General features: G+C 41.9%; 2 protein-coding genes across 14 annotated transcripts in view; one reads left to right on the forward strand and one right to left on the reverse strand.

Moving 5' to 3' along the window:
• Positions 1–3,385: 3,385 nt before the first annotated feature.
• Positions 3,386–20,172, reverse strand: LOC116966377 (pituitary homeobox 3-like). 7 transcript variants are annotated; one of them, XM_033012577.1, is made up of 4 exons: positions 19,981–20,172; positions 13,788–13,928; positions 6,859–7,064; positions 3,386–4,776 (listed from the first exon to the last, which is right to left on the reverse strand). In XM_033012577.1, exons 2-4 carry the CDS (start codon positions 13,912–13,914, stop codon positions 4,213–4,215), a joined length of 897 nt encoding a protein of 298 aa, XP_032868468.1. In that variant the 5' UTR covers positions 13,915–13,928; positions 19,981–20,172; the 3' UTR covers positions 3,386–4,212. The 7 variants fall into 7 exon arrangements, with proteins under 7 accessions (XP_032868468.1, XP_032868465.1, XP_032868467.1 ...); XM_033012574.1 differs by having other exon boundaries at positions 19,933–20,172; XM_033012576.1 differs by lacking the exon at positions 19,981–20,172 and adding an exon at positions 18,440–18,566.
• The window catches only part of gbf1 (golgi brefeldin A resistant guanine nucleotide exchange factor 1), a 186,265-nt gene continuing 167,824 nt past the window's right edge, over positions 8,476–26,916 (forward strand). For 3 of the 7 annotated variants that reach the window (XM_033012556.1, XM_033012560.1, XM_033012561.1), the window contains exons 1-2: positions 21,715–21,982; positions 24,977–25,082. In XM_033012556.1, the coding sequence (XP_032868447.1) occupies positions 21,873–21,982; positions 24,977–25,082 (216 nt within the window). In that variant the 5' untranslated portion in view covers positions 21,715–21,872. Of the gene's footprint in view, positions 8,481–21,713; positions 21,983–24,976; positions 25,083–26,916 lie in introns of those variants that run through there. The other 4 variants (XM_033012563.1, XM_033012558.1, XM_033012557.1 and 1 more) reach the window with 3 other exon arrangements.

The raw sequence follows: 26,916 nt of genomic DNA on the forward strand, positions 1-26,916 counted from the left end.
TTGAAACTTACATTGAAGGGCTGGATTGGGTGCATGTGCAGAGGGCGATTCCACTAGTGAGAGAGTGGAGAATCAGAGGGCGATCCGAAACGCCACCCATCCATTTTCTCCAGAGATGCTGCCTGACCCGCCGAGTTACTCCATCACTGTGTGTCTATCTTCGGTATAAACACCATCTGCAGTTACTTTCTACGCAAAATGGCTCACTTTGCCTGAACGTGAGAACAGAATTGCAGATGTTGAGAATCAGAAATATAAACAGAAAATGCGGGAAAGGCTCGGCGGGTCGGGCAGCCACGGTGGAGCAAGAAACAGAGTTCATATTTGAGGTTCGTGAAAACTATACATTGAAGAAGGTTCTTGACGAGAGACGTAACCCATTTCTTCTATCCAGAGATGCCGCCTGTCCCGCTGAGTTACTCCAGCATGTTGTGTCTATTCCGGAAGAGAAATTAAACAGAAATTGAAAGTCTTTTTTTCCAGAAAAAAATCCAAAAGCTGGAAATCAGTAGCGAAAACCGAGGCAGTTTTATTGTTTAGTACAGATATGTAAAGTGAGAGCCAAACACCGTGGGTGTGAGTCAGATCGGTACAAAGCAACGGTTCAGGCGGGCAATGCTGGGTTGATTATCACTGATCTGAAAGGGGAGTCGCTCGAAGAGATATCCACTGTTTCACTCTCCACAGACCTGCTGCGTATCTGCAACATGTCCAACTCTGGCTGAAGTAAGGCTTCCGTTCAGGGAAAAGGTCGGCACTAAGGGAACTTGAGGTTACGCTTATTTTAGCGGATTTCACTGTGAAGAAAAATCAAATGGCAGAGTTTTGTTTTTTCCATTCGATCTGTTTCCCCGCCCTCCCCCCGTCTAAAGGCATAGAAAGACACAGTATACCTCCAGAAACTTTGTAACGCCATTCGCAGGAATGATACTGATTTCAGAAGGACCCCGGGAGTACAACCTCGACAATGCGCATATCCACTGTGATGCCGAATCAAGGCGAGAAGCTTTAAATTGCTAAGTAAGGATGCTGATGCCAGATTCAATTCGCTGTTATCGCTGAAGCAACAATATTTTTTCTGGTCATCCAAACGTTGAGGAATTTGAACCTCGGGAGGATTATCCGGTCCAAATATTTAAAGAATGACTCGGGTGCCGCACATAGAAATTTAACCTGACGCTCACTGGTTAACCTAAGGCCAATTTCATGCTGAAAAACTCAAAGCAAAGAATCAAAGGTGGAGTTCTAATGGCTGAAGTATGGCCCCGACCTGAAACGTCCGTTTCTTTCACCGATGCTGCACGACCCGTTGAGTCACCCGAGCCCTTTCAGTTTTACGGTGGAGTTCTAATAATGGCCTCAGATATGGAGCATGAACAGTTTCCAGTTGATACATGCACGCCTTAATGGTGGTAATCAGATGCAGTGCCGCGGGAGGGCTGGGTCTTTGTGGGGTATCGCGCTTGGATGAACGATGCTCCAGGAGTGAACATCCTAGGGCATTATTGGACGTTTAGAAGAAGTGGAGACGAGGGACCGCGGATTCTTGTTTACAAAAATAAGACGCAAAATGATGCAGTAACTCAGCAGGTCAGGCAGCATCTATGGAAAACACGTATAGGTGAAGTTTCGGGTCGAGACCCTTCTTCAGACAAGATATACATTTGACCCGTGGTCTTGCCAAGCACGCCACAAACAGACCACCCTCCTCATTGTTCTCAGTCGAATTCCCACCAACACAAAGCGTTTTCTCACACCGCCTTTCAGTCGTAATTAATTGGATGGGAAGTATTTGTGGTGTTTCTCTGATTTGACGCCACTCTCCAAATACAGTTGACACAAGAAACTGCAGGTGCTGGAATCCTGAACATAAAACACCACGCGCTGGAGTAATCCAGCATCTATGGAGAACATGAACTGACAATGTTTCGGGTCGGGACCTTCCCTCACACATCCCGACTTGTAACGTCGTTTGCCCATTCCCTCCCCCAGATGCTCCCTGACCCGCTGAGGTATCCCGGCACCATGTGAACCGAAATACGTTATTGTCTTGCATAGGATTGAACTGCAGATGCTGGTTTAAACCGAAGATAGACTCAAAAAGCTGGAGTATCTCAGACTCTGAAGAAGGGTCTCGTCACCAATTCCTTCTCTCCAAAGATGCTGCCAGTCCCGCTGAGTTACTCCAGCTTTTTGTGTCTTATTTTCTTGTATAACGCTTCACCCTGATTGTCAAAGAACTTGTAACTTGGCCATGGGATATTTCAGCAATAAATGAGAATTAAAATCCTTAAACGACCTATTATCGTGAAATCATCATAAAAACAATATCGTTGGTTTTCTGGGAAATGTAATATTTGACCTATGAAGATAAAATGGAGGTATGAGTAGAACGGGTTGAACATTGTTTAAATCAAAGATGGGGTGTTCATATATTAGATTACTGACCGAGATTCAAAGAATTTGGCTCTTTCTTAGTTTAGTTTAGTGATACAGCGAGACCACCGAGTCTGCACCGACCAGCGATAACCACACATTAACACAAGCCTACGCACACTAGGGACACTTTACACTTGGTATATTTGTAGTGTGGGAAGAAACCGAAGATCTGGGAGAATACCCACACTGTCAAGGGGCGCTGTACAGACAGCACCCGTAGTCGGGATCGAACTCTGGAACTGCGAGCGCTATAAGGCAGCAACTCTACCGCTGCGCCACAAGTGCCGCGCTTAAGGTTTCCTCGGTTCAACGACCATACAAAATGCTGTTCTGGCTGTATGTAGATTAACACTTGCTACTTCTTCCTTACAGTCCTTTATATCACATGTTAGGACCTCAACTCTTTTAGCAAGCTATCTCATGTAACTTTGTGCGTAGGCTTGTTGCGGCAGAGAGAATTCGCTGCGGATTGTTGTTCTGCCTTCCTGAATTGTTCCAGTAAATAATGCAAAATGTACAACTGCTTCAAGCTGGTCCGTTTGTTTAGACACAAGACACATGCAATATTTCCCATTCCACTTCAACGCGGACAACAAAGCGGGCGATTCAGAAAGATAGATAAACGTTTCCTAATGTATCAAGTAAGAAGTAATTTCAGATCAGAAAAATGTAACACAAAAATTCAAACCCCAGGCATGAATGGAGTGTAAGTAACGGATTTTACATGGGGTTCGCAGTTTCTCATTTTAGGATTAGTTAATGATAGTGGTCTTTTTGGCGGTTACATAAGAGATGGCTTTTACGATTTGGCGTCCCATTTCTCCCATTGTTCATGTTGAATTTTAAATTAACAGGACATTTCCAGAAATATGTTTGGCCTCTTATTAAAATCGTGCTTGACGCAATATAGACGTCTTAAGGGTCCCAAGAAGAAAATAGCGTACACTGGCATTGTAGAATCTGTTTATTAAGCATTAGACAGAGTGCAAATCAAGCTGTCTTTACTGTAAACTTTGGGCTTTTAGAGAAAGTTGTGCGCAGTAGATTAGAATGAAAAACGCGATATAGCTGTCAGCTTCAAGCGACAAGTCACACCGTTACACATATGAGAATCCGACAGATTTAAATAAACCACAGAAAAAAAAGTTTATAAAAGCCTGCGGGGTTGGTTGGGGGGGTGTCTAAGATCACGGATGGAGAGGCATTGAAGGTGATGCGGTCTAATGGCTAACGATTGATGTGCTAATTGTAACAAATAATAAAATATATTGGTTCTTGAAGGGGAATGACGCCGACTGATGGGCCATGAATGCAGGATAGGATATAAGCAAGGGTATACAACAGTGAATATCCACCGCAGGTCATTCTGTACATTCCTAATCTAACAAAGGCGCGCAAAATGTTCAGATATGCTGTTAGAGGACATGCGTTATTTTTACATGTTAAAACACTATACAATCAATTCACATACAAAAAGGAAAACAAGAAAAGTTCATTATATACATTATATTCCGCGTTACAACCTGTAAACCGGGGTTGTAATGGTCATGCATATTTTTGGATTGTATATTATCTGGATTAGCAAATATTTGTCTGCAAGTTATGTGCCTAACACTCTTTCATGAAAGCTTTCTAAACCGGTCCAAATGAAAGGGGATTTTGTCTTCACGTGTGAACGGGTATTTGTTTTAGCCAGCTCTGCCAAGGAGCTGGTTGTATGTTTTGATGGTCATATTTAAGGTTAGTCGATTTTTTTTTAAAAAGACATAAGGCTCATACGGGTCTGTCCACAGCGTATTGACACGGGCTTAGGTTGGACACTTGGTTCTGAACTCCCGGGTAACCGAAATTGGCGTGTTGCTTAGCCTTGAGTCTGAGGCTGGCGAGACTGGAGTTACAGGTGTCCCGGTACATATATGGACCAGCACTCGATGCGTAAGGACAGGCGCCACCAGACATGGCCGAGTTGAGGGAGGGGCCGTTGAGGTTATTCAGATTGCTTAAATTATTCAGGCTGGTCCCGGGCACCCCCGTCACGGCCGAAGGAACCATGGAGGTCGGCATGGTCATCGAGGAGATGGAGCTGGGGGGAGAGAACATGGGCGGCGTGGAGAGGGGACTAACGTTCATCGAGTTGAAGAATTGAAAGCTCTTGGCCGAGAGAGGGCTGGTCGTCAAACTCTTGGTGGCCCAGTTGTTGTAGGAATACCCGGAGTACATGTCATCATAAGGCTGCATGAGTCCGTTAAACTGTGTGCCAAAGCCATGTTTACAAAAATCAGCCTGTTGGTTGCGTTCCCTCTTCCTCCACTTGGCCCTGCGATTCTTAAACCACACCTGGAACAGAAATACGTTATTAACTGTAGCCTTTCCCAGGTGTGTGTGTGTGTGTGTGTGTGTGTGTGTGTGTGTGTGTGTACGTGTGAGTGTGTGTGTGTGTCAGTGTGTGCTTGTGTGTGTGTGTGTGTATGTGTGAGTGTTTGTATGTGTCAGTGTGTGCTTGTGTGTGTGTGTATGTGTGTGTGTGTGTGTGTGTGTGTGTGTGTGTGTTTGTGTGTGTGTGTGTTTGTGTGTATGTATGTATGTGTGTGTGTTTGTGTGTGTATGTATGTGTGTGTGTGTGTTTGAGTGTGTTTGTGTGTGTGTGTGTGTGCGTGTGTATTTGTGTGTGTTTGTGTGTGTGTATGTGTGTGTGTGTGTGTGTGTGTGTTTTTTTGTATATGTGTATGTTTGTATATGTGTTTGTGTGTATTTCTGTATCAAGTGCTCGTTAAACAGATTCCTACTTGTTTTTACCCAAGGGATGATTATTATTCCCAATGGATATTTACTAAAGGCCAACCATTCAGATCTCAACTCTCATCTATCCACACATTACTAACAATTAGTCGATATTTTATTATGCTTTAACAAAAACTGCGTTAATTCAAAATAAAACCCAAACTGTAAATGAATGGCAATGTATAATTCATACATTAAAGACGGGACCTATCATGAAAGGAACATACAATTCGTACCACATTTTTCTTCTTGCATTATATCCCTGCATTTTCTTTCCTTTTCAAGAATTTTTCCAATTTCCTTTGCACGCAAAGATTGAATGGTTTGTCACCTCCGTGCTCCTTGGTCGCAGCTCTCTGCTTCAAAACGTAGCTGTTCCCTTATCCCCGCATCTGTCTCTAATTCTACTCAAATCTGCCTTGCAACTTGGTTGTTAAAACAACCTGGTGATATTATGCTGCAACCCGAATAATTTCTCAACTGCGTGACTCCTTGACTGGAATTATCACGGGGTTTTCCTGCAACATATTAATTCTGAAAAAAACTTGGATTTTCACACTCATATATTGACCGCCACTGAGATAGACAGTCAATACACAAAGAAACTAGGGGGGGGGGGGGGGGGTTATCTCGTTTAAAGCACATAACTGACAACACGTGTCCGGTGTTATTGCTTACAGCAAATCTAAACAGTTACATATATGTGATTGATGAGTAAATGCTTCAGAAAAAACGAACATCTAGGTCCGACAAGATATCTACGGCGTTCCCTTTAACGCGGCTATTATTTTACTTATATTATTCTTTATTATATTAAAAGATTCTTATTCTTATATTACTCAACCTTGCGGTCATTCTTATCGGATTTTTGATGGCTCTCATGCAGGTTAGATTTATAGAGATAGAAAATCAAATGCCGATTTTATGAATGGGTTTTAATTATTACAGCTCTGAGAATTCGAAATCAAATGCAACGTCTGATATATTAACGGAAACTTGGTCAAATATGGAAAAAATGTTTTATCAGCTAAAATTAATGAGTTCCGCTTATAATTGTGTATGGCGATGGAAATGAATCATTTGCGATCAGGTATGTTTTCAGGTTCACATTTTGTTTTGAACTCAAACTAGTGACAATGATTTTGAGATACAAATTGAATCACTAGATGAATTGCTCTATTGTGGAATGCATTGTGCAGTTGGAATCGGCTTTGTGGATGGGATCTTTCGCATCAGGTAAGTTGTTCTAATTGGGGTAGACACAAAATGCTGGAGCAACTCAGCAGGTCAGGCGGCGTCTCCGGAGAAAAGGAATAGGTGACGTTTCGGGTCGAAACCCTTCTTCAGAATCCCCCTCTGTGATTCCTTGTCTAATTGGGATCGCTCTCTTTTTTCGTCATTTCGCTCTGTGCGATATGAAACCGTCATTATAGTTTAAACGGAACAACATTTGCAATTTGGGTGATGGCAAAATAAATGAAATGTTTAGTTTACATTCTGTGTCTGAAATTAGACGTCCACTCAAGACAACCTTTATTATCAATAAACGGAGTTGGAAATACGAACCAGAAGGAGAAATTATGCAGATATTTAGCAAGGCAGAAAGGAACATTTAAATTTAATAACCCCCAGTCTTACCCGCACTCGTGCCTCTGTTAGGTTTGTCCACACGGCGATCTCCTCTCTGGTTGACATATCAGGATACCGATTTCTTTGAAAAGTTGCCTCCAGCTCCTGAAGCTGTTGGCTTGTGAAATGGGTGCGTTGTCGTCTCTGTTTCTTCTTGATTGTAGGATCCTTGGAATCCGAATCGTCGGTCTGATTTTGCTGCGATTTCTCATTATCTGCAAAGTAAATACAAGGGTTGAAATTAATCTTCCACTTCTTTCCCCAAATCTCCAACCTTATAAACAGATATATTTCAAACACTTCCATAAATCCTGCTGTTTATTTTGTGGATTGTTGATAAACGCAATCAGACTCACACACTCTCTCTCTCTCTCTCACACACACACTCACACACTCTCTCTCTCTCTCACACACACACTCACACACACTCTCTCTCTCTCTCTCTCTCACATACACTCACACACATACTCGCGCACACACGGTAAATAAATAACAAAAGCTTTTCACTGTACCTCGGTACAGGTGACAATAAACTAAACTGAACCGAACTGAACTAAAGGTAGACAAAAATGCTGGAGAAACTCAGCGGGTCAATATGAACTAAATCTCATCACCCACCCTGCTTTTCTCAGCAATATTCTGTTTCAATTCCGTATTTCGAGTTGTTCTTTCACAGTTTGATGGCTCCACAATTTTGTTTTTAAAAGTTGCGCTCAACTCCATCTGGCCGTGTTAAAGTTGCCGAGTAAAACCTACGAGTTCAAGCGATAGCTTTGCAGAGTCGCCAGAGCAGCGGCCGAGAAGCGACATTCTTTTTTCTCTTTCCCCAAATATCGCCTCTAACCTGCCGCTGCTTTAACTTTTTTTTGTCTACCGATGCATTCCGAGCAGATCAAGAATGGTGTGTAATTTCTAAATATTAAAACTATTATTTTACATGGCCTTGACGTCATTTGGAGCACCGGATTAACACAAGTTAAAACGTTAATTAACTTTCTCCTCAAGCCCCTTATCACCCCCTTCCCTCAATAAAATATTTAATCACAGATACACGGAGCGAGGCAAAGGCGCGCTTGATTTATGAACAATTGAAAATTCCTTAACAGATTGGGAGACATATTTTGTTTTCAATCCAGGCTTCTATGGTGCGCCTACCTGGGCATTGACTGATCGGGGTAGCAGCCAGATCTCTCAGATGAGCTGCGTATTGGCCTTTCGGGACCCGAAGCATGTGGACATTAGATAACATTGCAAAGCTGAACACCAAGCAAATGAATCTCAAATCTAGATTTTTTTTTATCTCCCACCAAAACACCGAGGGGCCAATTTGTCTTAAAACGCTCCTGCGCTGTATATCTTCCCAAGCCAATAAGCCTCTCCCAATCCCCGGACCCCACAGAGAGCATCAATTTAGTTGCTGGTAAATCCCCAGCTCAGACAAGCTGACAAGACCAGGTATGAAGACCCCCTGGTCGTCACCTTGCCTTTAACTCTTGTTTGTTAAAGGCTTAGCTTTTGGGCGGTTATAAATGGGCAATAGATTAACATTCGGACCCCTCCTTATTTAGAGGGCAGTTACGTCTAGGCGGGTCCGCCTGTGATGCAAAATGTAAACTGACACAGGGAGGCCCGTCAGAAGCCCCGCGCATCCTCAAAGTGCGGACACAAATACCACTCACGTCAGACAAAAGGGCAGATAATTCCGAATGACCAGCTTTTATTTTGGAATCTGGGATGGGTTAGCTGCAGATTGACAGAGAATATAGTTCAAGAACTATTTTGTAATGAGGTTTTGGAAGCACATAGGAGTCTCGAGAAACTTCGTGGTTTAGATTATCTTGGGCACTGAACAACTCCTTCTCCTTTACAATCTGTTCAATGATCCGAGGAAATGTTTTTGTGGCATGTTTATGGCAAGTGGATTTTATGACATCAGAAGTCAGTAAAAGGTGCGAAATGTCCCAGTGTTGTATTAGCTTCCCAATAATGAATGGTGAAAGTCCTGTCGGTGCCGCGTAAAACATTTACAAGTTTGAAAGATAGCGATATCTCTAGTTGACGCCCAATTATTTTAAAAAAAAACACGGATTTCACCAACACTAGACCGCCTCCCTCGTTGGCTTGGTGTGCTTATGAGTGATTTAAAAAAAATAATTAAGTGTGGTCTTTTCAAATTTCGTTTATTTTCCTTTGGAAAAAAATACCCGACCACCCTTGTACCTTCGGTGGAAACCTAGCAGTATGTGAGAGCAGAGAGCGAGTTAATATTCGCGGTGCTTAATTACAATAGTTGATGTGTGTATGAATGTGAGAGGTGGGGGGTGGGGGGCTTGTAAATATTCCTAAATGCCAATATCCCCGGGTTGTGACTATTTTTGCAAGCCGGCGCAAAATCTTCCAGTTCAATATTCGCTACTGTGTCCGTGAGTGTGTACTCACTCTCGAGACTGGCTTGGAGAATTTCTCTTAAACTGGAGGCTACCACTACACTCCAATATAATCTTCACATTCCAATCTCTTGGTGGATGTGTGTATACGGGCTATCAAACCACATGGAAAGCGTGACATGGAGAAGTAAAATATACAAGAAGCCAATGATAAAGTGCAGGTGATAGTGCACGATCAAAAGACACCGGGTTTAATCGTTTCAACCTCTGCTATCAGTAACATACTTTGCACGTTGGTCTTCGCACCAAAGCGTGAACATGACTACTATTTTATCTAATTTTGTTGAAGGTGAGGAATAAAATCATCAGCATAATTCATAATCACATTAAATAAAATGTATAGTACGTAGTTAATATAAATTATCGCATAAAAGCTATTATTGTAGAGAAGTGTTTTGGGACTAATCGGTGGGTGCAATTTGTGGAACAAATGACACCGAGTGCCAGGAATGAGCGCGTTAATAAACGTTCATTAAACAAAATTGCACAGATATAAACACGGCGTTTAAAAACGATAAGAATATATCACTCAGGGATATTCAGAGTAAAAATTGTCATTATTGGAAAATAATTCCCTGAAGAGAGGGTGCTTTACCAAACGTATGCATTTTAATCTTGTAATTGCAAGCGCACGTTGAATAGCCAGAACAGATGAATAATTATTATTTATAATAGGACCTGAAGGCAGATAACTGCGTTATTTGTAATAAAATGCCTGAATAATACTCTCTCTCTCCCCCCCCCCCCCCCCCCCCCTCTCTCTCTCTCTCTCTCTCCCCTCCTCCCCTCTCCTATATGTCTCACATAGGGGTCAGCATGATTACAGTGAAGAATTTGTTTACATTCATCAGGATTTAAAATTTGGAATATATCGTTTATTAATTAAAGAACTCCCTCCATGGAGCCATGCCCACGTTCTGATACTTTAAAACCCCGTCCCGATAAGCATTTATTGATATCTCGCCGTTGGAGGGATTACTTACGAAGAATTCTCTCATTTTTTACATGCAGCAATTTGACTTGGTGCTATTTCTTTGTACCAAATGATTGCATTTCATTTTACACGTGGACCTCTGTAGGAATGTATGCATTGTCACTATTTTTCAGCGTCATTTTATAACATATATATCAATCTGCATCGGTGCCCAAAATGTGAGAGATAATTTGAGACCAAAATGTGCTACATTGAAATATATACTTACAAAATAATCCACGTTGTTTCAGTTTTATGGAATGGGTGTAAATAACTGTATTAAACTATTCATTGGCACATCTCTATCCATAATGTGATCAGTTTCAATTATGTGTATGACTCGTTCATGAATGTGACGCACACAATACATATTTAAGCACCTTTTAATGTCCCCTTTCGAGTACTGATCCATAAATGTAAACAATGTCAACAACGCGCCCACACAAATTTCAAACACACACAAACAACCCAAATCCTCAATAGAATTCCGGAATAAAAAAAATCATGCAAAGGCGTGCTATGATTGACCTTTTTAAATATCATAAACTGGTCAATACTTCAAATGGCATTCACGAATAAAGACAAGTTTGCCACCAAATCAGCGCAAACGTGAGGGCCGCTTGGCTGACTTTGATAAAATTGATTTCAAGTGGAATATGTGACACTCCGCCCCTTGTAACCCGGCCCCCGACCCCACATACACGCCCACTCCCTGTCTGTTTTTTTTTAGCCCTTTTCGTTTTCTTCCCGTCTCACTTTTCTCCTTTTTATTGTGTGCTCAGAAGTCCAACAAATAAAGATGTGACTGATCTGTCAGTGAAAGATTAGCTTTTGGAAAGTAAATATTTTGATGGCTTTTAAACAGAGATCCCATTGCGTGTCAGATCGCGGCGCCGCCAATCCCTTTTTAATCAACTCGTTCCAATTCAATTAAATGTCCTACTTCCAAAAGCCGGGAAGGACAGGATATGCACATTTCTCCTCACCTCACGGCCTGGCATTAGGGAGAGGGGGGGGGGGGCAATGGTGGGGGAGGTGGGGAGGAGAAAATGTCTAAAATGTGGTGCTATCTGTGTTTGCAAGCGGAAATGGTCCGCTCTGGTTTGATCTTTGTTGAAGTGTATGCTTTATACTACTCACGAAGTCTGACTAATCCCCAGTCAAACTCAGGAGACCATTCCCCCAAGACAAAACGAAAAGGCGTTCGACTAGACCCCGCAAGCAAGTGTTCGGTACAAACAGATAATATGAAGGAGGTTTATATAAGGTTTATATAATTTTCTAAAACAATTTTCTAACGTTTATTTAGTGGAAACCAGCTGGTCACGTTGGCAATATGTTACTTTTGAAGTCTTTAGGAAGGGGGCAACAATTATTTTCCTTACAATTTTCTCAAAAAAAAAAAAGAGCTCTTTAAAAAGGAGAATCTATCCTTTCTCCGGGCAGTGAAGAATTAAAGTTTACCAATTATAGGAAAATCGTAATAACGTTTGCTTTCATTTGTTCTGAATGGGAATCCAGTTCGCGCTTTGGAATGAAGTGCAATTGTTTCAAAATATTGTTGCTGTATTTTTTTAAGCAGCACGTGCTCTCCTTTTTAATTTGCGTTGTCAGGGATGTAAACAAAATAGCCGGATGTATTTCTGACCTGGGACAATATCGCTGCAAACTGTTAGCATTAACCATCGCCAGTAAGGAAATGTGACTTGGGTTTTGCATGATGGTCTGAATACCCATTATTACTGATTATTGATGTATTGTATTATTAATCATTGTATGTTATTGAGTTCATGGGCCCGCGAAGCTGCAGCGTGTAATACATGTTATAATTTAATGTTTCTATTGCTGGGACACTTGCCAGTTAAAAACTCTCCACTCTCGTCTTCAGCGGTATTAACGCATATGCGCAAAAACAACGCTGGCGCGGTGGAAATGACCCCAGAGAGGCCCGCGGACAGGCTGACAATGCCGAGTAACGTAATATGCAGTTACAATTAATTTGGCGGTTCTGTGGATTCTTTGGGGAAATTCGTGCGACTTAGGCCGAGATTTACCCCACTTTGTATTTGATGTCTTTATCCAGGTCTATTCCCGGGAGTGGGGGGATGGGAGGGGGAGGGGGAGGGGGTGGTGGCGCGGGCTCTCAAGTTTAAACACATCCCGGCCACATTCCTCCTTGCTACATTATCGAGTAACAATATGAGTTTAATCGGACTCACTACACAACTATCCAACGATCTCCCGCAATTTATCTTCTTTCTCGCTTAATTAAATATATACTTACAAGTATTTTCTTACGGTGCGCGATTTATCGGTATTTTTGTACATAGCGATTGACCGAAAAATTCTGATCTTTGCAAATGATTCAGCCCTCAATAGGTATCTCTATTTATATTGACAGTTTCATCATATAAAGATATTGTTACAGTAATAATACTTATCATCCATAATGTGATAGTTACGATGTAGACACAAGCAACTGCAGATGCCAAGTGGCGATTATGTTGTTATAGGAATAAATTATTTGTTGACATTTTTTCTAACATATTTTAACCATTCTATTTTTAACGTTACGAGTTTTGGTAAATCTAAAGTAATTTGTCCAAGAAACTACTTTGTACGGTTACTTGTCCCCTGCTCACGCAAAAAGGGACATGTTTACGTGGCAGGCATTTACAAAAAACAAATGTAAATATATTGCCACTGGCATAATATATCAAGGAATAATGGTACCTGCACTAATAAGATCCTGTTGTATTATTTCCCAATATGCGATTCACAAGCGGCCGAGCAAAATAAAAAGCAGTTTCATTACGGACACTCAGGGCTATTCCCTGAGTATGTGGTACTGCTTGCTCGGTAGTAATTAAGCATGACTGTTCTCGTTATGCTTTATCGAGAATTACAAGAGTGTGATGGCGAGCTGAAATTGACCCCGGACAGATGTTTCGGTGCGTCCAGCGTGCGGTAGCGTGAAACCTAGCGTGACACGGTGTTAAATTAATATTGTGATAAGGCACCAGCTCATCCGATCTCCCAACCCTACAGAATCTTCTCTTTCAATTTGCTGAATTTTAGTTGTAATGTGGATGAGTGAAGGGAATGGTCATTGCAGCCTTATGACAACACCGACTAGATTATCAAGACCTTTGTTTAAAACTTAGCAGTCACGGGGTAGGTCAGGGGGGAAGTGACAGGCAGGGCTGGTAATATTCATAGAGAACAATGAACCTCCGTTTGTGTTGCTTCACCGAGGGTCTTTCATCACCAAACGACCACTAGATGTCGCGGGATCTAACATCATTGGTTCTTTTCCAATCATTGACGCTACCTTAGCTGTTAAGACACATTTTTCTTCCAAATTGTCGCCGTTTCAGATTGTGATTTTGCACCTTCTTGGTGGAGGTGCGTCTGGGACTCGCTTCTCCTCTTCTCCCCCGTCCTCTCCCCCTCTCCCCTTCCTATCCTTGCCCCTGAGAAGTTGCATCCATTCGCAAGTTAGACAACGACCAGCTTACCGCTGCTCTCCTGGTGTGCTTTGCAGATGGATTCTCTTTGTGGGGTCCCGGAATCCGAGAGCGTCATCGGGCTGTGATCAGGAGCATCCGAGTCGGTCAGAACACCACTCGACAAGTTATATTCCATTCGATGCGTCTGTGCTGCAAAAGTAAAACGCGGTGAAAAGTCAAGTCACTGTACATCTGCAAACCCAACCTAAACAAAGATTCTCCCTTCTGTCATTCTCTCTGCGCCGCCTTATTGCCACTATGATTATTTTTTTGGATTGGGCAGCTGCAATCTTCACCTGGGATTTCATAATTTAAAACATTTTCTAACCCAAAATAAAGTTAATAACATACATCGCGCCACGTTCCTGGTTTGGAAATGTCATTAGATCCTCGAAACAGGATGGTTATAACACCGTCGTTATTTTGTTAAATAAATCCGAGCGCGGTTTTGTGACATCCGTTCTCATTCTTTTTTTCTTGATCTTTCCCGTTCGATTCACCAGTGATTCACAGCGGAGACGCCGTCAAATTGAAAGTTCAAATTGGATGGATTTGCCATTCTATGCGAATCGTGACAAGAATCACCAATCGATTGCCCTCCTTGTCTATAACAACGTCTTGCGATATTTTAGTAAAATACGACTCTCCTCAATCTTCAGTAGGATCCCGACCCGAAACATCACATATCCATGTCCTCCAGAGATGCTACCCGACCGGCTGAGTTACTCCAGCACTTTGTGTTTTTTTTACTCCATTTACCGTGGTTCATATTATCTTTCCTTAACAAAACAAAACAGCAAGCAACGCCCGGAGTTATAGTCCACTATAATGTGGGCTTCACATTGGATCTTATTCCGCACTTCACAACAAGACGTTTGCACTAAAATCCAAGCAAACACACATTCTACTTGCAGTTAAATATGACATTAACTTTGACAAATTGTGGTCCTATAATTATAGTGATCAAGAGAGTATATTTTACTTTTTTCTGACTATCAAGAAAGCAGAGACATTCCTTTTGCCACGGCTAATCTTATTTCCTAAGCGTACATGTCAATAGTAAGTCTATATGTTAGCTAATGCATTCATTCCGTGAAACAATTTATTGACTGTGTAACGTTTTTGAGATGTCGCTCGAAACGTGATAAAAACTATGCAAATAGATGTGATTTCTACAAAGGTGTAAACCCAGATAGATGTCAGGGATGTGTCGCCAGGCAGATCCAATGTTTGGGGAGAAGTATTACTTACAAACCATGTGTAGGAAGGAACGGCGGATGCTGGTTTAAACCGAAGATAGACACAAAAAGCTGGAGCAACTCAGCGGGACAGGCAGCATCACTGGAGAGAATGAATGGGTGACGTTTCGGGTCGAGATCTCTCCACGTTCCTGGTTTGGAAATGTCATTAGATCCTCGAAACAGGATGGTTATAATACCGTCGTCATTTGTTAAATAAATCCGAGTTTTGTGACATCCGTTTTCACTCTTTTTCCAGAAAGAGGGAGAGAGAGAGAGAGATACAGAGACAGAGAACGAGAGATACAGAGAGAGAGGGGGACAGAGACAGAGAAATACAGAGAAAGAGAGAGAGAGAGAATCTCGACCCAAAACGTCACCCATCTCTTCTCTCCAGAGATGACGCCTGTCTCGCTGAGTCACTCCAGTTTTCACTGCCTAGTTTTACTCACAAACAATGCATTTCAACCAAGGGGACTTTTGGTTTAGTTAGTGAATTATAGGGGTCCGAAACATAGGCAAACCATGCGCCCTCGCCCCCTTCATTCTGATTATTTGACCAGACAGCAACTTTATTGCAAAGGCAGGTACATTTAATTAACTTCTAAACAGATCGCAATTAAGTTTTATCGAACTGGCAGCTATGCGGCCCATTAAAGACTGAACGTGAGACAAAGGCGTGCATTTATCAACCGCATATTCACAATTTCAGGCCAATTTCGAGTCGTTGAGATTCGTCTCTTGCCATTGCTAGTTTCATGGTCAGTCTGCCACCTAACTTCAGTGACGTGAATTTTCTGGTTTTATTTTTGTTTTTCTGGTACAAAATTATTTTGATTCTACACTTCCCCTTCCCTCCAAACTCCGATCCAATTTTCAGTTGTGAAAATCAGCACAATATATTCGTATCTCGATCCCAAACTTTGATGTTATTTAAATAAATCCCCCCAAAAAGCCAATTGCACTGAAATTCTACATCACCATATCTGGTGTCTTAACTTCACGCGAAAGAATGAGACTTAAAGCGCTAATTGCTAAATTCAAATCCACGCATGTTAAATAATATATCCTCCAATTCATGTCAGATGCCTCACTCTATGACCAAATACATATCTATAGTTGTATACAGTCTGATAACATTCTCCATGTAAGAGATAGAGAGAAAGAGGGAGAGAGAGGGAGATACGGAGACAGATAACGAGAGACACACAGAGAGAGGGAGGGACATAGACAGAGACAGACAGAGAAAGAAAGAGAGAGAGGGGGGGGGGAGAGACAGAGAACGAGAGGGAGAGAGAGAACGAGAGAGAGGCAGAGAACGAGAGAGAGGCAGAGAGACATAAACGCGCTGTGAATTAATTTCTTGGATTAACATTTGATTAAGATGTGTGTCAATTTGCCGTCCCATAACTTATTAAGATGCGGCGGCTCCCCGTCCGTCCCTATATATACACACACATAGATATAGATATAGAGGGAAGCAGATGGAATTTTGACGGAATGTTTGTAGATGATAATTTCAGCTCTTCTGCCCCCATTTGCATCTGATTGCATCTGTCAGGCGCGTTCCCTTTCTCCGCAAGTGCCTGTCTCCGCGTGGAGCGAGGGGGGGAGTCGGGTCATGTAGATCAGCAACAGCTTCATTTAATTCCATGTCACATTTATTATCCAATCTGTTTGGTCGCATTAATATTCAATATCGAGTCGAGTCGGAGCTTTATCCGTGTTACTGGGCGGTGTGGAGTTAATTTAATGCACTGAGAAAAGACCTTGCTCCAGTCGCCCCGCCGTTGTGTTGGACTTTATAGGGTTCAAACGGGAACATCAGAATCTTGCTTTAATAAAAACGCAATATTTAGCAGCATCTTCCCCTTTGCTCTATCGTGTCCCTGGAAGTACACCTTGATTTGAAAATTAAAAGTTGATTTACTGAATAATCAGTTAGTAATTTAATACCAGTGAAACAAACAAATGATGGACATCAAAGGCGACCTTTTCTCGTGATTATGCTCACCTTGGACATTTTCTCTGTAATGTTTTATTCCCATTCAGTGCTCTCTACCCTCGGACTGGTGACATTACAGAGCGCGCTCCAGATGCACCTAATCACAGACCATTAACAAGCCCGAGTTACCTCCATGTACAATAAATATCTGGGCATCATTCGAATTTAACCGAACCACCGAGACTAAGGTGATTGATTGATTTAGGAATGTTACCATTTCATGTAATCTGCCCTCCCTTGCTGGTGTTGCGTTCAAAACACCTTCGGGAAAGATTCCATCGGAACAGAAGAGGCCCAAATGGCCATGCGGATTTCCTAATTAAAATCAATTTCATAATTCGCGTTAATTTTTCTTATTAAATAGCGGGTGTCATGGCGCATAGAACTAAGAAAATTCAGGTAGTTCGGCTTATCTTTCAAGAGCATTTCGCTTTCTAAATCGAAAACATCCGCTTCTTGGTCGAAAGGTAACAAAACGCTTCCTAGTTTGAGGATGAAATGTTTAATCTCTCTATGATTCATTTAAATATTTTTATTATGCTGAGAAAATAACCCGCTTACGTAACTATTCCGGCATTACATGTACGCGGGTGTTTCATTTCTTCCAACGGGCAGTTATTCGCAGTCAAAATAAAGGGTAGCTCGTAGGAAAATAAATTTGAGAAATATTTTACATGCTGTTCATCCATTTCTTACTAGTGATCTCTTTAAATAGAGTGAACAATTAACTTCGTTAAGTGTCGGTAGCACAATCTATCGCTTAAACCTTTCCCGTGACAAGTTCGTTACCATTTATATATATACTGTTTAGTTGCGTTCGTCTATGCCGTCATATACTTCTTAATGTTGTTTTTTAATTTCTGCTTGTACAGATATAAATTAGTACAAGCTATATAAATGTCTTACTATAAACTGATCCTTTTACACTTTAAGAATTAGACACTGGCCTCTCAACATGGCCTGAGTCTATGCATGCAGAGCAATCGAACTGTGCCCGAGATACCGTTTATGCTTGACAAAAAAACTGCTTTATAATTAACTTAAAAACTACATATCTTTTCGTGAAAACACTGATATTGAGCACGAAGGATCATTGGAATGTTTACTTAAAATCAGGACTGGCGGGGGCGTTCTATCGACCCCATTCTCCCCTTTATTTTAGAACAAATGCCCGTGTTTGTATCTGGTACTTTCTCCAAGCTGAATGTTTCCCCTTGCAGTAAACGTGCAGGAAAGTCTGCGGATCTTATACAGGGTCTCCCGCGGCTAGGGCGCACCTGCTAGCCATCAATTTCCCTCCCGAACCCACCCGGCACAATCGTGAAAGATTTCTTTTGTTCACCGATTCCAGCCGCACGAGGACAGCGGAATATACTTGTACGTTATTTGAAGAAGCGGTGACTCTTTCTCGGGCCTACCTGCACTGGATCTGAAGGTGAGTGTCAGGAACCTACCCGCCCTGTCTCTGTTGTGTTCAGTGACACTTGGAATTCGCCCGAAATAAGGCAACAGCTGCTTCTTCCACAGACAACCCCATTGATTGTTCTAAGGAAGACAAAAATCTTTCACAACCGCTGAAGAATGCCATACATTTAAAAATAATATTTCAACCCAATTTTACTTCAGGGTCTCATCCCATTTAAATAATAGGTTTAAATTCCTGGGCCCAATGTCATTTTTTTAGAAATCGAGATTTGGGTAAACTAATGTCAGGAAAGGGATAATCATTCAAATCTTGAGTCGTGAGTCTGGCGGCTCTTGTGTATGAGATGGTAGAATGCATACTGTTTGATTCGCAGCTGCCCAGTTACAGAGTGACATAATTTCAAGAGAATGCTATTTTTCAACAAACAGCACTCTCGTATTCCATTAAGTAATGGAACAGCAACGTAATTCGCTGCTTTTTACCATCACAAATATTTTCATCCTTCTTCATCTCATCAGTTCTGACATATTTGTGGTATTTGTTATAACTTTTCGTAACTCCGCGCCGAAGTTATTGAGGCTGTTCTTTCCCGATACATTGGTTTACTTCACGTAGATTATGTATCTGGAAACCAACCAGTACCCAGATTCTCACGTCACCCATTAGTTTTAAGAATAAGATGACAGTTCCCAATCTAAACCTGTTTCTGGTTATGTGGCCAAATAATTGGACAGGGTTCGTAAAATCGTTTCCTTCCTGCTGTCGCTATATCTCACTTTAAAATATATTAGACTTGACACGCGGAACCGATCGCTCCGGCTATGACAGTGTTAGGTAGTAAAAAGATGGGCATGCAGTTAAATAAAAACAATCAACTGGAAAACCTTTTTAAAATTTTTACCCGGTTGCCAAGACATGTAAATTTCGCTCCCAGTCTAAATAGAGAGAGAGCATTGTAAAAACCGCGCTTCATTAATCATTCTCAAAATATCCCCCTGTTAACACGCCTTCGATATCAAGCCATGGGCATAAGGGAATAGGCCATTCGGGCTTTACGGGAAGTAAATCAGGGACGATGCCGCGCTGTTGGATTACTGTTAATAGGGTCAGACTTCAAAAATAGAAGCGTAAGATCTCGCAAAAAACAAACAAACTGTGAATCCAAACACCATTAAACCACACACACACACACACACACACACACACACACACACACACACACACACACACACACACATACACACACACACACACTGGCCCAAACATTTGCCTAAAATCCATTTAATGCGGGTTACAGCTGAACTACATATCGTGGATTAAGGGGATTTCCTGTTTGAGAAATAACGCATTGTATTATATACATGATATAGATACAAATATCAATTGTTGAGATGTACAGTACAGGCACAGGGCAAGGCAACTCAGGAAAGAAAAACGATTCTCAAACATTTATCAGTGAGAAGGTCGATACTGATAATCACTTACAGCAAATTCCTCTTTAAATGAATAAATCCAGGGATAGGATAAGTTTACCGAAGATTAGAGATTCCTGGAGCTGTCAGAATTAAGAGTTCCTTCGAAAACACGCGGCAGGTCCTTGCAGTTGCTCGGAGAGTCTCAGTGAAACCCAAGCTATGCGATCCCATTTGCTGGAAGGATTGATTTTATGCCAATACTGCGCGAAACGACGCGACCACTGTGTGAGCGGAGAGGTCCGGCCCACCGCAGTACACTCCGTTCCCAGCTACCACCCCCTTCTCTCCCCGCCCCCGCCTTACTCATCCCCGATTCATTCAGAAGAGTTGAGGGAGATTGGATTGGATCTCTGAATACACATGCACGGATCCACCGGGCTGAACATTAACAAGTTCACAATAGGGGGAAAATGGCCACCTCTGGACTGAACATCTATTTACCTTTTGTAGATAAAGAAGCGGTTGATCTGCAACTGTTCTACATCATAAATCCAATATCGAGCGGCGCTATGAAGACTGATTTAAAAAAGTACTATTTAAAATTTAAACATCAATTCTGGAATAGGCGGTAAAAGAAATTTGCATCGCAGTTAATCTCGCTGGGGACAACTGGTAGGCGCGTGTTAAATATTGCACGGAGCATTTTCCCAACACAAAATACGAGGCAGTGGGGCAGAGTCAAAAGTTTCAAGACAATGTTATTCTTAAATGTTCTTTGCTAACTTGATTTAAATTACTTTGAATAACGCTGTATTTTAACCGTGGGATAAAATGTAAACCAATCAACCTGGCCTTAACCTTTCAATTGATTTATTTTCAAATACCTATCTTGACATTTTCAAGGGTCCACACCACCATAAAACCTTTTATCGTGATGTACACCTGTCTTCGTGCCTATTAGACTGTGCCACGCTGTAAGGAATGTCTAGCATTTATTTACATGCCATCTTTCACATTACTTTGAAACGGTCGCGGAACATTATTCAATTTATGAACAATATGTACACACAGCAAAGTCGCAAACCTGCGGGCCAATTTGCACACAGCAAGCTTCCTCGAACAGAAATATGGCCATGGCTAGATAATCAATTTCGTGATAGTGGCTGGGTTTAAATAGTAATAACGCTCTTTACGTCCACCTTTCCCCCCAAGGCAGTACAAGGGAATCAGAAAGGCAGGATCTGTGCCCTTTCTGTGTACAAGTTGTAGCTGTAATGGGATTGAAGCCGGAATGTTCAGATGATGGGATTCAGTGAAGAGGTGAGCAGTGTTTGCAGTTCTTAGATTGATTCCACCAATACGTCTTATCTTTATTATGTTTATGAATTATTGTTTCTATTGGTACATTGCAAAACAATGGAACGGCCAACATTTCATAATGTGCCACGTCATTCCCTTAAGTGCCAACATAGACTGCACAGAGTTCAAGGTTCAGTGTGCAGTGAGCAGAGTTCACAGCTGGGGCATTGGATCAGACATAAACAAAATAATACAACGCAAGAGAAGTTCTAGGCAGTGAGTGCACGGTCTGGTATGAGCCGGAGATGTTGCACGGTGCAGAGTAAGATCCATGCCCGGGATCTGATCTTGTCCCAGTCTCTGGGTGAGTTTGAGGAAATACCAATTAAAGTGCCTTGTCCCAACGGCCTTTGCGAAGCGCTCTTGGGTCAATCAAACTTGATCTAGAGATCCCGCCTCCTCATGGCGCTGATTGGTTAGTACCGCCGGGTCTGCTCGCTGGGCAGTGTCCGATTGGCTCGCCGGGCCGTCAATCAGCGCGGCCGCCAGCAAGTTAGGTAGGTGGGTGTCCCGCGTTACACGTCACGCAGGCCGTGCCGGTTCCCAGGCAGCCGCTCGCTCACTCGCCCACTCAGCGTCCGTTCGTTCAACCGATCCTCACCAACCCTGGGGCCGGGCACTGTGGTTGGCAAAGGCCCGCCGCCGGGTTTAATGTCCGAGGCCGTCACTGAGGCAGGGTGTCTCGGTGTGCCCACTGCCCACCGGCAGCCGCTGCGGTATCCAGGCCGCCATTTTGGATGTGTTGGAAGCTGCCCTGGGGGGTAAGTCGGCCTCTTTCACCCTCATCGTCTTGTTGATCCAGCTCCTCTCCCCACTTGCCATCACACCGTGACAGTGCAACGCCCAGGTGCCGTTTATATGCTTTCATTTGCCTCTCTGTTACTGGTTTCACCTCTGCCTGCAGCACCTCCATCCAAAGTAGAGGATCGGCAAAGGCCTACTCCTCAGCAGAGTATTTACCACACCGTGGACGTGTAGAACAATTTATGGACCATTCTTATGGATGAGGGACTTCAGTTACAAGGAGAGAGTGGGGGTCTCATTTGATCTCCAGCTCCAGATACAAACTGATGGTCGGACAAGCAACTTGGTATTTCAAAGATGGGAAGGGAAGTCAATGATGACTGTCTTTGTCATCTGCAGGGAATGAATCATAAAAGTTGTGAAGAGTAGGATTTACTTGATGTATTTGAAGACAATAAATGGTTTTGATAAGGTTAGATGTAAAGGACCGATTCCTCTGGCTGAAGGGTCACTGCTAGTTTATTGTCACCTGTAGTGTACCGAGGTACAGTGAAAAGCTTTTATGTGCTATCCAGTCAGCTTTGACAGGAACTTTCTAACTGAATTGGACAGATATTTCAAGGGGAAGAAATTGATGTGTATTGGGGAAGGAGGAATAAAGTAGGGATAATTGGGTAATTTTATCAATGACAGTGGAATGTGCTGAATGACATGCTGTTGTTATTTGTTCTATTATGACAGCAACTTAAAGTTCTATTAATGAAATGAAGCACCACAAGATTCTTGCCTAAAGTATGCTAACAGTGTAGTATACAGTGCCACCTGATTTATACTTCACAGAAACCTCCTTTGCAGTCCTCTTAGAGCCATAGAGCGATACAGTGTGGAAACAGGCCCTTCGGCCCAACTTGCCCACACCGGCCAACATTTCCAAGCTACACTAGTCCCACCTGACTGCGCTTGGTCCATATCCCTACAAACCTGTCCTATCCATGTACCTGTCTAACTGTTTCTTGAATGTTGGAATAGTCCCAGCCTCAACTAGCTCCTCTGACAGTTTGTTCCATATGCCCACCATCCTTTGTGTATAAAAGTTACCCCTCAGTTTCATATTAAATAATTTCACCTTTACCTTGAACCTATGTCCTCCGGTCCTTGATTCCCCTACTCTGGGCATGAGATTCCGTGCATTTACAGTGCCCTCCATAATGGTTGGGACAAAGACCCATAATTTATTTGCCTCTGTACTTCACAATTTGAGATTTGTAATAGAAAAAAAAATCACATGTGGTTAAAGTGCACATTGTCAGATTCTATTAAAGGGTTTTTTTATACATGTTGGTTTCGCTATGTAGAAATTACAGCTGTACATAATTGCCCCATTTCAAGGCACCATAATATTTGAGACACATGGCTTCACAAGTGTTTGTAATTGCTCAGGTGTGTTTAAATGCCTCAATGCAGGTATAAGAGTGCTCTCAGCACCTCGTCTTTCCATCACCTTTGAAAAATTGTATTGCTGTTTATCAACATGAAGACCAAAGTTGTGCCAATGAAAGTCAAAGAAGCCATTGTGAGACTGAGAAACAAGAATAACATTGTTAGAGACATCGACCAAACCTTAGGCTTACCAAAATCAACTGTTTGGAACATCATTAAGAAGAAAGAGAGCAATGGTGAGCTTATTAATCACAAAGGAACCGGCAGGCCAAGGAAGACCTCCACAGCTGATGACAAAAGAATGCTCTATAATAAAGAAAAATCGCCAAACACCTGTCCGACAGATCAGAAACGCTCTTCAGGAGTCGGGTGTGGATTTGTCAATCATTTGTGTCCGCAGAAGACTTCATGAATAAGTGGGATACGAGGTGCTATTCTTGTCCGTTTGTGTGTGACCTCACTCTGGCAATACAGGAGGACAAGGACTATGTTGTCTATAACAAGGTCGCTACGGAATTTGGAGTTAAACTGTTCTTAGAAAGAACCTCGCTTAATCTATAAATTGAAAGGGACATAAGTTTTTGGCCTGTGATGATGGGGCAATGTAATTTGCATTGGGAGTTTAGGTGATCCAACAATTTACAAGGGCAGTAGCCGCATACTTGAAGTTATGTCACACCCAACTAGCTGTCGAGAGGGCTACGTCATTGCAGCTGACACTAGACTTTCAAAATGTTTTAGCACAATAAGTGATTTAGAGGAAGATGGAAAAGTGCATCCAGAGATTCTTCATGACTACTTGGAAAAACAAAGCAGATCTCTACAAATTTGTGGGAACCTGGCCTAAAATTGTTCAAAACGGGAGTCAGACGTTATGTGGAGAAGGCAGGAGAATGGGGTTCGGATGGAGATGTAGATCAGCCATGAGTGAATGGTGGAGTAGATTTGTTGGGCTGAATGGTCTATTTCTACTATCACTTATGATCTTATGAAAATTGTGAAAAAGGCATCCAGCTGGCATTGTACAAACAGAAGCAACACACCAAGCAATCCTTGCACCATCCCGATTAAGAACCAGCAACCCACCTATGGATCATGCATTAGTTGCAACAGTGATGTCAGTAACCACATGAATGGATAAAACTCATCCTTGACCCTGAAGGTCTGCCCATGAAGGAAGGTGGAAACTTAAAGATGCTTTCTTTGGCCTTGTCATCTGAGAAGTAAAGTGAATGGTAGTAACTGTACAACTTTCAAAACAGATTAACCTTCATAATTTACAGTGCCAGCTTGCAAACATGTTCTTTTGAACTCGAAGGAACAGCAAAGAATTCACATTGAATTATTATCAATGGATGTTGTTGTTGTATATCCTATTTGAAGTAAATTTAAATGATTCTCTTGGTATGCAGCAAGACATTTGGTTTATTGCCGTTAATGGAGAAATGGGCAGTAGTGCTGAATTTTTTGGATATCTTTGAAAGTGATATTGGAATAATATATAATGAATAAAATCCTTATTTTGGGGTTTTCTTGCCAATTTATAACCTTGATTTTTCTTCTTGTTGCAGATTCATCACTATGATCGATAAAAGCATTTATATTGTGCAAGGTGAAATAAATAGTGTTGTTGGTGCCATTAAGCGAAATTCAAGATGGACTACACATACTCCATTGGTAAGTTGTAGTATTATTTTTACTGCTCTCATAGCTCATAAAAACAAAATGCACAAAACTATGCACTGTTGCAATCAACATGGACTGCTTGGGTGCTTATCCATGAATCTGATTTTAGGGTTGGCATTAGATTTGTTCTTGTCTGCTACTCATTGTCTTGGGATTGTTTGAGTCATAACTTTAGGTCTTTATGTAAAAAGTTGTGTCATGCTTGAATGGTCTGGTAGGCATTGCTGATCTGCTCTCAAGTCATTGACCTTAGAAAAGGCAGGACCATACTTTAGAACCATACTTTATGATTTACCATTTGTGAGAAATATTTTTGTGAACTGTGTAATTTATTCCCAAAGTTGCATTTGAGCTAAAAAAAAATCATGTACCACCATATCATTAGTAGGATGAGTGGAATTTGAACCAGGAATAGTTTTTTTTCTTTTTTTTCTCTTCTTGCCCAGTCCCATACGATCTCTATGTGCTGTCCTATGCTAGGTAAATTTAGTAATGTAGTTCTCAACCACCCGGCATGACCAAAGAAGTAAAAATCTCTCACTTCCACCATCTGCTAAACCATGCTCTTTAAACTTCAGAAAGAACCCCCAAACTGATCATCTATTTAGATTAAGTTGTTCTTACAGTGCCCTCCATAATGTTTGGGATGAAGACCCATCATTTATTTATTTGCCTCTGAGCTCCACAATTTGAGATTTGTAATGGGAAAAAAAAATCACGTGGTTAAAATGCACATTGTCAGATTTTAATAAAGGCCATTTTTATACATTTTGGTTTCACGATGTAGAAATGACAGCAATATTTATACATAGTACCCCTATTTCAGGGCAACCATAATGTTTGGAACACAGCAATGTCATGTAAATGAAAGTAGTCATGTTTACTGTTTTGTTGCCTGCCCTTTGCATGCAATGACTGCTTAAAATCTGCGATTCACAGACATCACCAGTTGCTGGGTGTCTTCTCTGGTGATGCTCTGCCAGGCCTGTATTGCAGCCACCTTTAGATTATGCTTGTTTTGGCGACTACCCTTCAGTTTTCTCTTCAGCATATAAAAGGCATGCTCTATTGGGTTCAGATCAAGCGATTGACTTGGTCACTCAAGAATTGACCATTTTTTAGCTTTGAAAAACTCCTATGTTGCTTTAGCAGTCTTTTTGGAATCATTGGCTTGCTGTAGAATGAACCGCCGGCCAATGAGTTTTGAGGCATTTTTCTGAACTTGAGCAGATAGGATGTGTCTATACACATCAGAATTCATTATGCTACTACCTTCAACAGTTGTATCATCAATGAAGATAAGTGAGCCAGTACCTTCAGCAGCCATACATGCCCAGGCCATAACACCTCCACCACTGTGTTTCACAGATGAGGTGGTGTGCTCTGGATCTTGGGCAGTTCCTTCTCTCCTCCATACTTTGCTCTTGTCATCACTCTGATATGTTAATCTTCGTCTCATCTGTCCACAAGACATTTTTCCAGAACTGTGGTTGCTCTGTTAAGTACTTCTTGGCAAACTGTAACCTGGCCATCCTATTTTTGCAGCTAACCAGTGGTTTGCAACTTGCAGTGTAGACTTTGTATTTCTGTTCTTGAAGCCTTCTGTGGACAGTGGCCATGGACAAATCCACTCCTGAAGAGTGTTTCTGATCTGTCGGACAGGTGTTTGAGGATTTTTCTTTATTATAGAGAATTCTTCTGTCATCAGCTGTGGAGGTCTTCCTTGGCCTGCCAGTCCCTTTGCTATTAGTAAGCTCACCAGTGTCTCTTTCTTCTTAATGATGTTCCAAACAGTTGATTTTGGTAAGACTTGTTGCGTGTCGGC

This window comes from Amblyraja radiata, chromosome 37 (assembly GCF_010909765.2).
Source record: "Amblyraja radiata isolate CabotCenter1 chromosome 37, sAmbRad1.1.pri, whole genome shotgun sequence".
NCBI lineage: Eukaryota > Metazoa > Chordata > Chondrichthyes > Rajiformes > Rajidae > Amblyraja > Amblyraja radiata.

Coding starts and splice junctions, on each gene's coding strand:
- LOC116966377 (XM_033012573.1), bottom strand. CDS start 17,064: ATGGGAATAAAACATTACAGAGAAAATGTCCAAG. Junction 13,929..17,030: donor TTACAGAGAAAATGTCCAAG/GTGAGCATAATC, acceptor TTACTTTTGCAG/CACAGACGCATCGAATGGAA. Junction 4,777..6,858: donor TAACAGAGGCACGAGTGCGG/GTAAGACTGGGG, acceptor TTTCTGTTCCAG/GTGTGGTTTAAGAATCGCAG.